Genomic DNA, 17271 nt, shown 5'->3' with positions numbered 1-17271 from the left:
CCTTTCCAATTTGGATGCCCTTTCTTTCTTTCTCGTCTGATTGCTCTAGTTAGGACTTCCAGTTATGTTAAATAACAATGGTGAAAATGGCATCCTTGTCTTGCTCTAGATCTTAAAGGAAAGTCATTTCCCATTCAGTATGATACTACCTGTGGGTCTGTCATATATGGATTTTATTGTATTGAGGTATGTCCTTCTATACCCAGGTTTTTAGTGTTTTATTTAAATCATGAAGGGATGGTTGGATTTTAACAAATGCTTTTTCAGCATCAATTGAAATTATTATTATTTTTATCCTTCATTCTGTTGATATGATGTGTCTCATTGGTTGATTTGCATATGTTGAACCATTTTTCAGATGAAGGAAGGAGTCTTTCTAGAAGCCGCAAGCTGTGCTTGGTTTTGGGGGAGGGGTGACGTAAACACTCTGTTGACTGCCCCAGCTGGTGTCTCACTAGCTTGTGTGTACCTCAAGTGAACTGGCTGAGCCCAGCACACCACCACGACTTGTCCAGTAATTGCAGTCCTTGTGGCCTAGACTGCCTTTCATTTAGGAACCCAGAGCACTTAAGCCTACAGTGGCAGGGCTTGTCAGAAGTCAGATTCCAACCTCTGGGAAGGACAATTCATCTCTGGCTATAAATACCTAGGTACCAATATACCTAGCCATCTCTGGCTAGGTATGTTTCCTCCAAGGGCATGGGCTAAATTCTTCTTTGCACTGTGATAAAGTAGCACTCAGTTCCAATGCAACATCTCATTCTGTTCCCCCACTGCCAGGCACACAGATTCTGTCTGCGCCATGCGGCCGCTGCCAGGGCACAGAGAAAGGGTGACGTAGGCAAGTCAAGACTGTCTTTCCTACCTTCTTCCATGCCTCTTTCCTCAATATACCTCTTTCCAGGTACTGTGATCGCTCACCTGATTTTTGGTTCTTACAAAGGTGTTTTGTGTGGATAGTTTTCAGTTTGGTGTTCTTGCAGGGAGATGGTCACTGGAGGCTTCTATGAAGCCATCTTGCTCCACCTCTCCTCACATCTTTTCTTAAAAGCTAAATTATCACTAAAATAGTCTCAGAAATTCAGGTAACCTCGGTTAACTTTGAGATTCAATATTAAATTTTCCCCACACGGTCCAGAAATATTTTATACTACATGTGATAGGACAGTCTGCAAATATTAAAGTTACACAAATACAACTTTAAAAAACTTCCCTTTTTGTCTTCTAGACAGTAATTCAAGTCTAAGTCTTTCTGGCAAATACAGAAGAATTCAGGAGCTGTTTTCCCAGTCAAAACCAAAATTCATATCAGTTCCAATCAAATTAGAAATTCCATTTTTGGTTTTCTTTACTGTCCTCCTGTCCCAATTCTGTTTCCAGATTCAGAGAGAGGAAAATTGGAATTCAAATACATGCTTGGCTAAAGTTGATGTCTTCTTTCTTGTTGTTTGGGCTGACCCCTAAGTTGGCACAACTATTCATATTGTGATCTGTTCCTATGGAATAGGTGACGTTCAGAGGGTCTGGAGTGTAGCTCCACAGCATAGAAGATCCCATCAAATTGTAGCTGCTTACTTGAGGACACTGTACCTACACCTTCTGTTAACACAGAGAGGTCTGCAGCTTGGCTTCCTCAAACTGGCACATCAGCTTTTTCTTCCAGATAACTTTCAAGCTGCCAACCACAGGCCAAACAGGTGCAATTCAGGCCACTCTTTCCTGTCTGAACTTCTAGAAGGGCAGACTCAGTTGTCACTGCCAGCTCTACTACCGCAAACTCCAGTAGATATGTGCTGTGAGAGAAGGGGTGGTAAGCAGAAACCTTTCTACATATTTTTTTCTCGAATTCTCTCCCATCTCCTGAATGGGAACCGTATGTATTCAAGCTCTCATTTTGGAAGAACTTTCAGTCATTGCACACCTGCTGTGACATTCTTTAACTATTGTCTTTGTTCTAAGCAGAATGTAGAGATGACTAAGAAAGGAAATGAAGGCCGGGTGTGGTGGCTCATGCCTGTAATCCCAGCACTTTGGGAGGCCGAGGCGGGTGAATTGCCTGAGGTCAAGAGATCAAGACCAGCCTGGGCAGGTGAAAACCCGTTTCTACAAAACATAAAAAAATTAGCTGGGTGTGGTGGTGGCAGGTGCCTGCGGTCCCAGTTACCCACTGCTTAGGAGGCTGAGGTGGGAAGATCGCTTGAGCCTGGCAGGTAGAGGTTGCAAGTGAGCTGAGATTGCGCCACTGCACTCCAGCCTGGGTGACCCTGCCTCAAAACAGAAATTCAACAGTAGTTGATGTCTGAAGGTATTAATATAACACAAAATACTCTATGTAGCCTTCTGCTCTTTTAAGTCTCATCTAAGAAAAGGAATGATTTCTGGACCTTTTAATGGATTCTTTGACAAGTGAAGTGGATTCCCACTTAGAGTTATGACAAGCACTTAACCTCCCATGTAAGCAACTAGTGAAACAGCTGCTTTCAGACATTAGACAACAGGCAATGCAGAATTGTGATCCCCCAATAAGGAAAACAATGAGACAAGTCCATGACTATGTGGAAGCACTTTTTGGGTCATGGCGGAGGGAGAAAGTACCAAGCAGAGCACTGCAGTTAAGAGACAAACGAGTTTGGGGAGGACAGCTGGTATGTGTGGGGCACACACAGCGGGGAGCTACATACGGAGCTCCTTAGGTCTTCAGCTGAATATGAAAAAATTAGAACTATGCCTTAGGGCTTTTTTCCAACCTTTAGAGAATGCACTTTGACAACTTTTGGCCATTTTTCAATTTCACATTTCTAATTGAATTTGTTGGAGGGATGAGTACCATTCAAATGAACCATTATTGGTTTTATACTAAGGGAGGAGACCACTCCTCATATCATCTTATGCCTAATTTCCGCCTCCAAAGAATTAAAAACTAAAAGACAGAAATGAAATCCACAGGCAGACAGCCTGGCGCCACACCCTGGGCCTAGTAGTTAAAAGACTGACCCCTGACCTAATCGGTTATCTATAGATTACATTGTATAGAAATGCACTGTGAAAGTCCCTATCCTGTTTTCTTCTGATCTAATTACCAGTGCATGCAGCCCCCACCTGCTTGCTCAATCAATCATGGCCCCCTCACACACACCCTTAGAGTTGTGAGCCCTTAAAAGGCACAGCAATTGCTCACTCAGGGAGCTCGGCTCTTGAGACAGGAGTCTTACTGATGCCCCCCCCGGCTGAAAAAACCCCTTCTTTAACTTGGTGTCAGAGGAGTTTTGTCTGCGGCTCGTCCTGCTACTATACCTTTTATGGGAGTTTTCACACCTGCAAAGGGAGAGAAAGCATGATCCATCGATGGTGCTAGTTCAGTATGGCTAGCTACAGCTGTACAGCAGAAATGAAGGTAGAGCTGGAGTCAGGGGCTAAGAAGGGAGTCTAGCCTCTACCCTGCCGGCAGTAAGAACCATTGGTTTAAGTCAGGAAAGAGGGTATGAAATTAGATTCGTTTGGGAATGTTTACTCTAGCTGCAGTGGAGATCAGATTGAGGCAGGCCTGTAGGCAGGATCAGTTAAGTGGTTGCTGTGGCACTGTATGTTCAAACTAAGACTGAATAGAACAGAGGCAACTGATCTATAAAAGTATATTGAACGACGTTTTGAGCTGACTAGAGGTGGCGGCTTAAAATTAAGCAGCCAAAACTCCAAAGAAAACAGAGCAGAGAACACAGTACTTGTCAGGACATAGGGTAGGTTGGGAGGGGAAGGAGGTCAGTTTGGAAAGCACTGAGGATTTTTTTCTATGGGATATTTAAGCAGAGATACATGTTCAGTATGCAGCTGCTTACATGGCTCAGAAAGGAAATCTCGGTTGGAGACAGACTTGTGCGTCTGTAAATAGGTGCCATCAGCTTAACAACTGCTGAAGGTGATCTACAACATATATGCAGGATAAAGGACTTTGAAAAGGAAACCAAGACAAAAATATAACTTGCCCAAGATCATCCACATGGTGGAGAAAAGAATTCAGACAGACCCAGTTCTGTCTAATCCAATACCTTTGCCCTCTCTCACTGTATCCTGCTCAAATGAGAAATCTGAAAATTCACTGGAAACTGTAAAGTGTTATAAATGTATGAACATCTCTATTAAAGAGGCTTAAGAGTTCTATGGAGTGATTATATTGCTTTTAATTGTCATAGTAGAAACTCACTTAGAAAAGAAAATGCTGGCCTTGGTCTTATTCAAAGACAGAATATGGGAGGAAGCCAAATGTTCAACCCTAGATCGAAAGTTTTATTCAGGTTTATGTGGCTTGTACACTTGCCAGTATTTACTTCAAAAGGTAACAATTCAATTCCAAGGTGATTTTTCTATTACAAGTAGTATCACTTAGTATACTTTTGAAACATGGTACAACTTCTCTGACATTTAAAATGAACAGATGTAACTGGCATTATAAAATTTTCTAATATATAAGGGTCAACAAACAAACTACACGGCAAGTATTCGGTGTAATACTTTATTTTCTACTGTATTAAACGAAAGCCAGGAAAATACCAAGTTATTTAAAGGCAAATCTTTACTCCTTAAAGAAAAAATACAAACTGTGGTATTTTTAAGATAGATCGTTATATTTTACATAATATAAACAAAATCACTAATGCATCTATAGGCTTGGTTTCCTTAAACTACAATGAACCACAGAATGGGTGAAAATGCATTTACTTTTTGGTGGCAAATAAACATATTGGAAAAAACACGTAACACATAGCATGCCTTTTTTTCCTTACTGTCTACACACAGGAACTGACATAACCAAGATTTAATAGCCACCACCTCCTCTCCCCTGTCCAAAGTAACCAGCTCCGTAGGCCCCTCTACCACCTCCTCGCTGGAATCCCCCAGATCCTCTGTAGCCTCCACTAGGCCCTCTGTAGTCTCCTCCAGAGTTGCCTCTAAAGCCACCTCGGGAAACTCCTCTATAGCCTCCACCAACACCTGCGCCATATCCTGCCCGAAAGGAGTTGGGGCTGCCACCATAGCCTCCGCTACCATAGCCTCCACCGCCATAGCCTCCACTGGTATAGCCACCGCCATAGCCTCCACCACTGTAACTAGAACCTCCCCTTCTATATCCACTTCCATTGTCGTATCGGGCCATCTTGGGAGGACGTGGACCATCTCCATACCTAGGAAAAGCACAAAACCATCACTTCAGCAAAGCATTCTTATTATTTCCCAATCACTCACCAAATGCATACATTTAGTTATATTTGAAAATTTAATACATAAAGGGAATGAAGCCAAATGCACAAATCGAAATTGAAACAAAATGGATCTGCTATTCTGAAACAGTCATCAATTATATCCATCTGTTTTTCTGAAGTTCTTTCTGGTTCAATCTCAAAGGTTTTGAATTTTGGCAGTATGTCATTACAACTTTAAGACTGCTCTTACTCAGGTTAACAACATAGTGTTCCAAGAAGGCAAGCATTAGGAGAGGGTTCCTGGAGCTGCCAATAAACTATTTGGTCTTTATCACTAAAAGTTTTCCTGCAATAATTCTAAAATACGATTTTGAAAAATGTCTATCTAATTTTCAAAAATTCTATCTACTACTGTAATTTAGGCCACCACATAGTCATACATCCTAAACTCTCTTACATATATCCCTTTCTTTCTAGTTTCTGGACTACTATCCCTCATAGAAACAGATTATATATACAAAGGCTCCTTGCTTACCAGCCCTCCTACCAAAAATAATCTCTCTTCTCCTAAACACCCATGAATACTTCATTTGTTATCTGCCTATGATGCTTACTGAATTATTCTATACATTTAACCACCTAGGAGGGCCACAGTAAAGCAGAGTAAGAACAGTTTCAGGAGGCATGTTGCCTGGGTTTGAATCTGGTTCTATCAGTTATTAGTTGTATGACCTTGAGTCTTATCTGTGCCCGGTTTCCTTATCTATATTAAAGAGGATGAGGATAACCATCTATCCATCTTACAGACAGACCAAATGCAATAAATCATTTTTGATGAGGAATTAGAGGTCATTTTTGGATAACTGGAAGGATTTTAGTACATTAGCATATTATAGTATTACTAAAACACTTAAGGTTTTGGGGTGTTATTGTGACCATATTCTTAAAAGATATGAAGTGTATTGATGTAAAATGTGGTAGTGCCTACTACTTCATCACAAATGATTAAGGAAATGTACAAAACGCTGAAAATTAGTCAATCTAAACAAAGACTATATGGCTATACATTGTATCACTCTTCTGCCTTTTTGGCAAGTATCAAGTATTTGTAAATAAAAACTCATGGGCAAAGGAAAAAATTTTAAAACCTGAAGCAAATAAAATTTTAAGAATTAAGATAAATTTCTCATTTCTTTGCTTTAGGATATCCATGCTCTTAGTTGTTTAAGATAAACAAAAACACATACACACTGGATAAAGAAGCAATTTAACATCTCATCAGTATTTTTTCTTTAGAGATGCCAAAACAGTACCATGGAAAAAGGGCTATCCGGGCTGTGTCACTTCCCTGTCATGTGACCTACTCTGAACTACGTATGTGTATTTGTAAGATCCTTTTCTAACACTACCAATATGCACTGATGCGGCAGACCAATTACTAACAAAGGGACTAACAAAAGTAAATGACATTCTTTGTTCTGAGTTTGTCAGACGGAACTAAACTATCTATATCTAGAATTTTACTTAATAAGGCTTCTATCACTAACTCTAGAAATTCTAGACCTACAAAAGATCTCTCCCCTCTACTTGGTTCAATGAGAAGTTAATATGGTACTCACCGTGTACTGCCAATCATAAGGTTGATACCAGCAGCTGAGGGTCTAGAGATTTGACGGATCATGTTCAGCATACGTTCATTTACAGGGTCCAACTGGCTGATGATAGCAGGTTGTTTGGTTACTTCAACAACCAGAGCCTCCATGGCTGCCCGGAGACCGGTGATACAGGCAGCAGCTTCATGAGATATTTGCAGTTTAATCCTAAAGTGGCGAAAAACATTAAAAATAAGAGAAGGAGTATATGAAGAAAAAGACCATTATCTCTCAACTTCACACATGGCAAGTTAAAGAATAAATTTAACTTCTTAAGCACTAATATTTAAAAAAACTGCTTATAATGGCCCCAAACTTAGGCAAACACAGATATGAAGAGCAGTAATAATCAGCACTAGCCTCTTAAAATTCACTGCTACTAGCAGGAATCTTAAGCCATAAAGTCTATCAAGCCTAATAAAATACAAAAATATATGTAATATACAATAAACAAAAAAAAGTCCAGCAATATGGATCATTCAGACTTTATTATTATTATTTTTCTGAGACAGAGTCTTGCTCTGTTGCTCAGGCTGGAGTGGAGTGGCGTGATCTTGGCTCACTGCAACCTCTGCCTCCCAGGTTCAAGTGATTCTCCTGCCTCAGCCTCCAGAATAGCTGGGACTATTGGTGTGCGCTACCACACTAGGCTAGACTTTTTGTATTTTCAGTAGAGACAGGTTTCACCATGTTGTCCAGGCTGATCTCGAACTTCCTGAGCCCAAGTGATCTGCGGCACCCAGCCAGATCATTCAGACTTTAAAAGAATGAATTAAGAGACCCAGAATGCTGGCATTTTCTAGGTTTTCAAGAATATGATGGCTGAGCCTACTGGCTATCCATTAAGCTCTATTCCATTTTTGCCCAGTGCTTGCCACTAGTTTTGAATCAATATAGAGAGTATGTGAAAGTGTATTCAAGCTTCACTTAGATTGATTCCATAGTGGTGTGCATAGTGGTTAGACATGGCTCAAATTTCTAATGCATCTGCTTCTACTGGTATCCGTTTAAGTATATAGTATGCAATTAAGTTAGATATAGTTAGTATCTATTTAAGTTATAATTAGTATATAATTAAGTTAGATTAGCAGCTGAATTCCATATTATAATTCTAAGGATTCAGTTTGGAGTTCACATCTGAAAATCCATACCAGTCATCTACAAGCACAATCTGCCCATCAGATTGGACTTTCTTGGAGGCAAACAGAAGCAACTGCAGGGGTGTGACTAAAGTCATGCCTTTAGCAGAGATGGCTCGAGTTCGAATCTGCAAATGGAGAAAGAGACAGTACAAAATGGTTGACATTCCAACTTCCAAATACTGCCACATACTATGCTTTGAAAATCAAAATTCATATTCCTAACGATTGTGAAGACAATTTCAACTTTCAACGTTAACTTTTGTAGTCTTTTCTTACCTTTTCACCAAATACAAAGAAGGGAGATGGGTACTTCATGTCTTGGCTACTAAAAGGACAGTTAACAGATGATTTGTGGATAAGTGCATTACGTCCTTCAGTGGTGAGAATCTTTCTCTTTTCCTTATGATAGCATACATTGGGGTACACACCAAAGGCCAGGAGGGAGATAACAACATCCAAATTATTATCTGGTCCAGTGTTAGTAAACACTTGTGTCAACAAACAGTCTGTTAAGAGGAGCAGAGTGAAAAGAAAAATCAGATAACTGGCTGATCTTCACATTACATGCAAACTATTCAAGAAAATTCAGAGAACTGACTCTTCCTCTCTTCACATAACCTGTCTGTAAAACTTTCTCATCTGCTACTCTTCAATAGCTGTTAGTTGTAGAGAAGATGGAATGATAATCTAAGAGGACACCTACTGGAATGAAAGTTGACGTTTTTACCCAGTCTACACTTTATGAGTACTTAGCTACTGACTGGAAAACATGACAGTCAACCGCTGAAAACACAGACATATTTTGTTCTAGACAAACGAATTCTAGTCTTATAACCTCCTAATTGGATAAATTAAAGACAATTTATACCTTGGTGCCTGTTTCATTACCTATAAAATGCATCTCAAGACTCTAGCACATAAAAAGTTTTCCCTCTTATAATTTTGAGGAAAAACTAACATTTCGGCTGGCTTATGACAGAAAAGAACCACTCACTACTCTGTTAAGTTATTCCAATCACAGCCGTTAAAAATTTACCAACTTGCCCAACTACCTTCTGTCTCTCAACAGTCTTATTTCTGGTTATGCATTCCAGTTCTCAATGTTTTAGGAAATAATTCTACATTTTAACCTAGTTGGAAAAGAAGAGTACTATAGCTCATCTTTATATCAAGAAACATGAGTTGGTTTTTTTCTACGTTAGATGTCATAAGGTCCTCTAGTCATCTGTACACCAGAAGTATAAATTAAAGCCATTTAAAATTTAATGTGGTAGAATTTACTTCAAGTCTAAATGCTAATCAATTACTTTGCAAACCACTATAAGGTTATCAGCAAAGTACTCATTCTGGGAGCTAGACTAGTATCCATGAGAACTAAGAAATAGTTGGGAATATATAAAAATCATAGGGTCTAAAATTTGAAGCTAAAATACACTTTGCTGTCAATTTGCATGTACTATATAAATGTCACTTTAAAGATATCTTAAGAATGGGAGTCTTACCTTCTGGAAACCCAGAATTAATCAAAATCTCTTTGAGTTGAACTTTGGCTTCCCAAGTCATTCTTAGTGTGGCCATATTAAGTCTTTTGTGCTCACAAAAACGTATCTCTGCTTCTTCTCCACCCATTCTAAAATAAATTGGTATGAGAAATCATTCTCTAAGACCCGAGAACTAAATATAAATGAGAAACTACAGTCAGCTCACCCAAATCTTACTCATACCTAGCATCATCCCAGGCTTGGAATACTGATAAAAGGGCTACGTGATCAGAAAATCTGTTTCCAGCAAAATTTCGATGGATATAGCCCAGCCGCTTTCCTTCATTGATGAAAGGCTCTGGAAAGCAGGTAGCAGCAGCAATGGTACAGATAGCATCTCCCACGCTGAAATACACAGACAGTTAAATTCAGACTAGATCACAATATTGTTGCCAGCAGCTCAGGTAGTACTGTCGACTGTGGGTTGCAGTCTTTATGGCTACGATTCTACTTTTATTTTCAATGAAATTGGGTTAACAAAGGACTTTACAGCTGCTCTCTTCAGAATCAGAAAGAAAAAAAAAAGGTGCTCTGATGCTCCAATGGTCATGTACTTACCATAAATTATGACCAAGTATATTTCTCCTTTTATATTCTCTCTTCCTCATCATACCAAATCTCTTAATCTTCAACATTTTCTGATAAAATTAACCTCTTTTCCTGATGCTGCTCTTTCAAGACCAACTATTAGTAACGAGGGACCCTCCCACCCTGGCCTCCCAAAGTGCTAGGATTAAAGGTGTGAGCCACATTGCCTGGCCTGCTTACTTTTTACTTATGAGAAATCAGTGCCCGTTTCCCCATGTTGGGCCCAGATATCCACCTACTGGAACTGTACATTTTTTTCGTGTTACACTTCTCTCAATATTTAGGTATGTCACTTCCCTTAAGAACATTCAGGATTTTTTTCTTTTATCTGAGCCAATACTGCTTTTACAGGGAGAAGAAGATTCAGAAATTATTCTACCACTTAACGAAGAGAAATAAAACAAAGCACTTACTAGAAAATACACCCCATTATCATCATTTTCCCAAAACGAGGCTCAATAGGGAGTTTAGCCAGGATTCGTCCCAAAGGAGTCAACTCATCATTGGCATCTAATGCATCAAGCTCTGTGGGGAGATAGTTTTTTGTAAGTAGAAACACATGAACACTAATTTTAGGCAGACAAAACATTACTTTCTAAATTAAGGTTAAGATAGTTTAGACTTCCTCTTCTGTCAAACCAATTGCTAGTACCATGTCTATAGCCAACAATTCTCTTTACTCAAAAATAGAACAAAATCAAAATCTGGAGCACTCAACTAAGGAAGGTACTACAACTATATCCCGTAGGTTATAAAAACAAATACAATTCATATTGTCTATAAATACAGTATTAACTATAATAGCAGCATAAGTTTCTATATGCCATAAGAAGTCTGACACTCAACTGTTAATGTTTTAGAAAAAAAAAAAATCTGGAGAAAATTCTGAAGTTACATAGCAGATAAATGCTAGATTCAAAATTCAAATTCAGATCTAGCTCCAATGCCCTTAATTTTCACTGCACTATTTTCACTGCTTCTAAAACAATTTAGCAAGAAAACATAAATGTTCCAGGCTGGACATGGCTCACGTCTGTAATCCCAGCACTTTGGGAGGCTGAGGTGGGTGGATCACTTGAGGTAGGGAGTTTCAGACCAGCCTGGCCAACATGGTGAAACCCCGCCTCTACTAAAAATACAAAAATTAGCCAGGTGTGGTGGTGTATGCCTGTAGTCTCAGCTACTCGGAAGGCTGAGGCAGAAGAATGGCTTGAACCTGGGAGGTGGAGGTTGCAGTGAGCTGAGATCATGCCACTGCACTCCAGCCTGGGCAATGGAGTGAGATTCCGTCTCAAAAAAGTTATAAGATATTCATATGAAATTCTGTGGGTATCATGAGTAAGTTATGTTCTGATCTTTAGTACATAGTTAAGAGATGCCTTTTTAAGTTTTCTTTTGTAAAGTTAAGACTCACTGTCCCTTTCTTCCCTCTCATTGCTCATTAGAACAGTGACTATATTAAGTACCTAAGGTAAGACTGGAAGCCTTACTATTATTATCACAGCCCTGTTGACTACATCTTGATTCATTTGTTAAGTGTTATCTGCTAGGATAAGACAGATGGTATGATTAATATCTGTGTCAAGTAGGTTTGTATTTGTTAAGTACCTCTAAGAGTGTGTTCTGCTTCAATCACAGCATCCAAAGGGGGAGGTTCAATTGCTTTGGCCAGAAATTGGCCAATTCCTCCCAGACGCAGAAGTTTTATGCTAAGAGCAATTTCATGCAATGGTGTTCGGAACATCTCTGGTGTCATGTGGGTTTCAAGTCTGAGAGAAAACAAGCATAAAATAACCATCCTCCTTGTGTATACACAGATGCTAGTTTAATAAACTTTTTGCAGCAAGGTAATCAGGCACAGAGCTGCCCTTTCCTCATCCTTTTATTTTACAATTATCATCGACCCTTTTATCATTCACTATACACACTACTGACAAAATTTAATCTGGTTGCATAGTGGTTTCTGACTTATCCTCACAGCTTGATGGCCTTTCCAGCTGAGAAGAAAAATGAAAATATTATCCAAAATCTCGAATGCTATTAGCTTCACCCATGGTCTCTTTAGGCCTTGCCTGTTGACAAACATGGGTTAAAAACGACAACACTTTTTGTAGGATAACTCATACTAACATTTCTCTACAACCTCCCACCTAGGAAGTTCATGTAATTTTAGTGCCACTAGAAAGGCTCTTACAGATGTAATTCTTTAAAATCCAAAACTTTTTGACTTCTGACATGACACTTAAAGGAAATGCTCACTAGAGCGTTTTGGATTTCATATTTTCAGATTAGGGATGCCAAACTGGTAAATACAATGCAAATATTACAAATAAATAAAAATTCACTTCTGGTCCCAAGTATTTCAGTTTTAAAAGAGGTATTTGACCTATATAAATTAACAATAGCAAACACTTATTGGGAGATCATGATGTGCCAGACACTGATTATTAACTCATTTAATTCTTATACTAATCCTATGGGTTAGGCATTATTTACCATATTCTTTTTACAACAGAGGAAACAAGAGAGATTAAGTAACTTAGTATTTTATAGAATGAGGAAAACGCAGGCTTAAGGAGTAACCACTTAGTGTTATACAACATATTAGACACAAATAATACTAAAATCTAGGTCTCTATATTTCTAATTCTGGCTTATTCTCTATAAATGATTCATGATGAAGATTCTTAAGAAACATCTACACCTGATTCCAACATGGCTGGCAAAACTTAGATCAGCTTAAACTGGCAGGTTTACATAACTGCATATGTCTGTCCCTACAGAGAACAGAACCCCTTACTAAAGGTCAAGAATTGGTCTTACCTCTCAAAACGAGCTCGGCTGCACAGGTGAAAGCAGAATCCAGGCCGTACTCGGCCAGCTCGCCCTTTCCGCTGCTCAAGGTTTGTTTTTGATGCCCATACTGTAGCATAATTGGTCATATTGTTGTGAGCAGTGAAGAGTTTCACTTTCTGCCTACATAGGAAAGACTGGTTAATTCTAAGACTCGTGTATTATCAATAACTATTACATATCCACTAAGTAGTGAATCCTTTCCACTATGTAGTTAAAGTCATGCTTACTTGTGATGTCTATTCATGAATGGCACAAGTAAAAATTAGCAATTTGACTGCACACTCCTAGTTGTCAACCCACTAAAAGGCAATGTAACATCCATCTGCCACTTACCAGCTGAACTGCCTTGGCCAAACTTTCTATGCCATTACCTACCTTATGAGGTTTTTTTTTTTTTTGGTAAACATTAATTAACAAATGCAAAGCATTTAAATGGAATATGGCACATACACAAAATAAAATAATTATTTAAGTCATCTCTATTCCAAAGTTTAGTGTAACTTTTAGGATTATCTATATGTAGTGGTGACTGTGTGGTCCTTCTGAACCCCCAAGCAACCTCAGATTCCTTCAACGTTACATACAGAGACAGTTGTCACTAAACTACTGGGACTGGGCACAGAATGCTATTCAACATTTCCTAAAATGGATGTTGGCAGCAAATTGTTTTCACTGTCAGGACACACTAAGGAATTATATAGAGAAGTCATGGGGCACAAGTTGACCAGATATAACCAAGTTTCAACGTTTTTGTCCTTTCAACTGATTACCATGTGATTCCTGTATCTACACAGAATGCCTCCTGGCATATTTTCCAGGCTCATCTCATACCAAAATGAAGACCTTTAATCCATAAAGGAGGGTCCTTCAAGGTAGGATATTTGTCATGTGCTAAACACTGGTTATCTTTATTCATCAAATAGCATGCTATAGCATGGCAGAGATCAATGGAAATACCCAATGGGAAATAAGCGAAACACCAGCAGCCAAGAGCAATGAGAAGTAATCATCAGTTACAGTTTGAAGCTTTGTCACTTTCTACCATAACTGATTTGCAGTAATCAACACAAGTAACTACTCTTAATTATCAATTACTTATAATGCTATATAGATGCACAATAATTTGGGGGATATAAGAACACAGGAGTTTAAAAATAAGGTGTTTTTGATTCTGTTAACTGGTAAGAAGTTTCCAGTTGGTAATACTGGAACAGGCAAATAGGTTTCCCAGTAACTTACTTGCAGGAGTCAATGACATAAACAACATCATTTATGGTAATGCTTGTTTCAGCAATATTTGTGGACAAAATAACCTGTGAAGAAAAATTACATTCTTATTATATACTCGAAAGGACTTATTTCCTTATGTAACAAATGACAAGAAAATTACAGAAGTCCTAAAAACATCACCCAATAACTGATTAATGAACCATCTATTAAGTTCAGAAAAAGACTCCTTTTTTCTTCCTCAATTCAGATGGGTTACAATTTTTTGGTTAGCTCTTTGAAGGCCTGTAACATTTGTTTAGTATGTACCTCACTTTCAGTCCCATCACTGTAATGTTTAATATTTACCTTGGTTACTCCAACTGGTACTGGATCAAACACTTTGCGCTGTTCCTCTCGAGGAATCTGAGAATGCAGAGGTAGAATCTGATACCGATGGCTTCCTATATAACAATACAGAACAATCAGGGACTAAAAACAGGAGCTGGTTTCAAACAGCTCTCCATTATACATACTTCTATTCAAAAGTAGAGACAACATAAAACTTTGTTTTCACATACTGGCTAAGGCACTAGCAAAAACATTCATTTCCACTCTCAAATACGTGAGAATTCAAAGATTCATACCAAAATGTGGATTCATTTCCAAATGCTTCTGCATAGTATAAATCAAATTCCAGCCAGGCAAAAAAACCAACACAGCTCCGGGAACATTAAGGGTTTCGATGTACTTAAGTAGAGCTTCGATGAGTTCAAAAGGAGTTTCCTTTTCATTCAATTGAGACATGCTCAACCTTGTTTCTGGACCATATTCATCACCACAGATCAAGTTGCAATTTGCCTATAAAAAACGGGGAGACATATTTTGGATTGTCTCAGTTACTACAGCTCATGAGATAAGTCTTCTAGACTTCTTCCACTGACTCTAGTGACTTCTAATGTCATTATTTATTCTAGTTGACTAGTCACACTACAGAATACAGAAGAAATTTAATTTCCAAAAACCCAGAGCTTACATCAATATACTGAACTTTTCTACTAACTACTACTTCTCACAGGATAGGACTAAAACTCAAGCACAAACTTTTAAATTTGACTCAAACCTCTCATGGAGCCTTCTACCGAGTATATTTCTTTTTTACTGTTACTGAAATAATGCAGTATTTTCCAAAAAGTTCACATTAGAATCAATGATAAAACAAGTTGAGAAAGTTGTTACAATTGTTTTTTCCCTGCTAAATTTTCTGATCTGCTATTCATTTACATCTTCAGATCTTTTGATTAAAAAGATATAATCTTAGGTTTTCTAGCAAATTCTGTATTGCTGGCTGGCTCAGTCTATATTTCCAGATAATTCGTTCTTATACTATCATTTGTCCAACTCTCAAGCACGACAAAGTAAGTCTTTCCTGTTTCTCCTAGGAAATCCCTCATTGCTCCCTGATTTAATACTCCATCCACCTGATAATGTCATCTCCAGTCTCCTGTAACTAAAGCTATAGCTGCTGTCTCTTAAACTTTATTATATATATAGATCACTTGGGGATATTGTTAAACTGTAGATTCTGATTCAGTAGATCTAGGGTGGGGCACAGGATTCTGCCTTTCTACCAGTTTCCTAGGTGCTGCAGCCTACTGAAAACACTTTGAGTAGCAAAACCTTAGACAATAGTGTTGTCTCTAACCATGCCTGGGCTTTAAACACCGTAATCTTTCTTCTTTTTCTTTTGACCTTTACGCCAGAAATAATTTAACTCGTGATAGAAAACAGCTTGTCACTGAACCTGGAATTTTTTGCAGTAAAATGCATCATTTAATCCAAAGGCAGACATTAGAGTTTTTTAAAAAGTTTTCTGTAATGCTAATACACTGCATGTTATATTAACTCATTTTTTCTCTGCATTGACAATTTGCCCATAATGGAAATTCTTCATGAAATTCACTTACATCATCATCCTCACCACCATCATCATCCTTATCCTTCTTCTTCTTGTCTTTTGGTGGAGGAATAAAGTGGGTCATCTGAATGCAGTCTTCCAGAAAATATTCTGCCAGGGACAATCCAGTCAGGTTAAGTACTATCAACTATCACAATGAGGCAGACTCAAATTCATTTGCTAATTAACAGTTCAAAACTACTTTAATACCCCTCCAGTCTAATTCTTCACAAATGCCAAAAAATTCCAGTAGCAATAACCTTATTTTCCTAATCAAACTCAGTGTTTCCCTCTCTTAGACACTGAAGGAGGGTGAGGTATCTTTTATACATGTTCCCACATCGCCAGTTGGGGTATCCTCTGTGTATAACATTCAACCAAACATTTATCTATACATTTCCATTGTGTGGGAGTTATACATGAAAGAAGTAACTTCAATACAATATACCATAGTCCATCCTTCCTCTATCAGTAGGCACACACAAAATGGCTTCTAGTTAATCTGAAGAAGGATCTCAATGCAAGGACTGGAAGATCTGTTGATCAATTATGCTCGAGATTCTCAGATGGCCCCAGAATGTCTTTTTATAATCGAAACATCCTCTATATCCAAGACTCCCAAAGTGCCATTCTCATCACATCATATTTAAGGGCACATCCTATCAATATGACTTACTCCTCATGATGTTAAAACTCGATCACCTGTGGTAGTGCCTGCCAAGTTTCTCCACCGTAAAGTTACTCATTTTCCCTTCTTCCCACACTGTACTCTTTAGAAGTTATTAAACACAGCCCACTCAAGGCTTAAGTAGTTCAGGCCCACTTGTTTGAAAAGTGGGGAGACCATTTACATAAATTATTTAAAATTCTTTTGTAAGAGACACTTGTCGCTATTCTATTTATTTATTTATTTATTTATTTATTTTTTGAGGCGGAGTCTTGCTCTGTCGCCCAGGCTGGAGTGCAGTGGCGCGATCTCCCCTCACTGCAAGCTCCGCCTCCCGGGTTCACGCCATTCTCCTGCCTCAGCCTCCCAAGTAGCTGGGACTACAGGCACCCGCCACCTCGCCCGGCTAGTTTTTTGTATTTTAGTAGAGACGGGGTTTCACTGTGTTTGCCAGGATGGTCTCG

The 17271-nt window shown here is 38.6% G+C and overlaps 1 protein-coding gene across 2 annotated transcripts in view; it reads right to left on the bottom strand.

The window, feature by feature from the left end:
* Positions 1–4494: 4494 nt before the first annotated feature.
* The window catches only part of DHX9 (DExH-box helicase 9), a 52427-nt gene continuing 39650 nt past the window's right edge, over positions 4495–17271 (bottom strand). For both annotated transcript variants that reach the window (XM_017848070.1, XM_017848068.1), the window contains 13 exons: positions 16151–16251; positions 14831–15044; positions 14553–14647; positions 14217–14290; positions 12945–13097; positions 11730–11890; positions 10535–10646; positions 9717–9878; positions 9495–9622; positions 8269–8498; positions 8002–8117; positions 6818–7018; positions 4495–5180 (listed from right to left, as the gene is read on the bottom strand). In XM_017848070.1, the coding sequence (XP_017703559.1) occupies positions 4814–5180; positions 6818–7018; positions 8002–8117; positions 8269–8498; positions 9495–9622; positions 9717–9878; positions 10535–10646; positions 11730–11890; positions 12945–13097; positions 14217–14290; positions 14553–14647; positions 14831–15044; positions 16151–16251 (2114 nt within the window). In that variant the 3' untranslated portion in view covers positions 4495–4813. The remainder of the gene's footprint in view (positions 5181–6817; positions 7019–8001; positions 8118–8268; positions 8499–9494; positions 9623–9716; positions 9879–10534; positions 10647–11729; positions 11891–12944; positions 13098–14216; positions 14291–14552; positions 14648–14830; positions 15045–16150; positions 16252–17271) is intronic.

This window comes from Rhinopithecus bieti, unplaced genomic scaffold (assembly GCF_001698545.2).
Source record: "Rhinopithecus bieti isolate Rb0 unplaced genomic scaffold, ASM169854v2 scaffold_27006, whole genome shotgun sequence".
In the NCBI taxonomy this organism is placed as follows: domain Eukaryota; kingdom Metazoa; phylum Chordata; class Mammalia; order Primates; family Cercopithecidae; genus Rhinopithecus; species Rhinopithecus bieti.
This window is presented reverse-complemented; position numbering and strand designations above follow the sequence as displayed.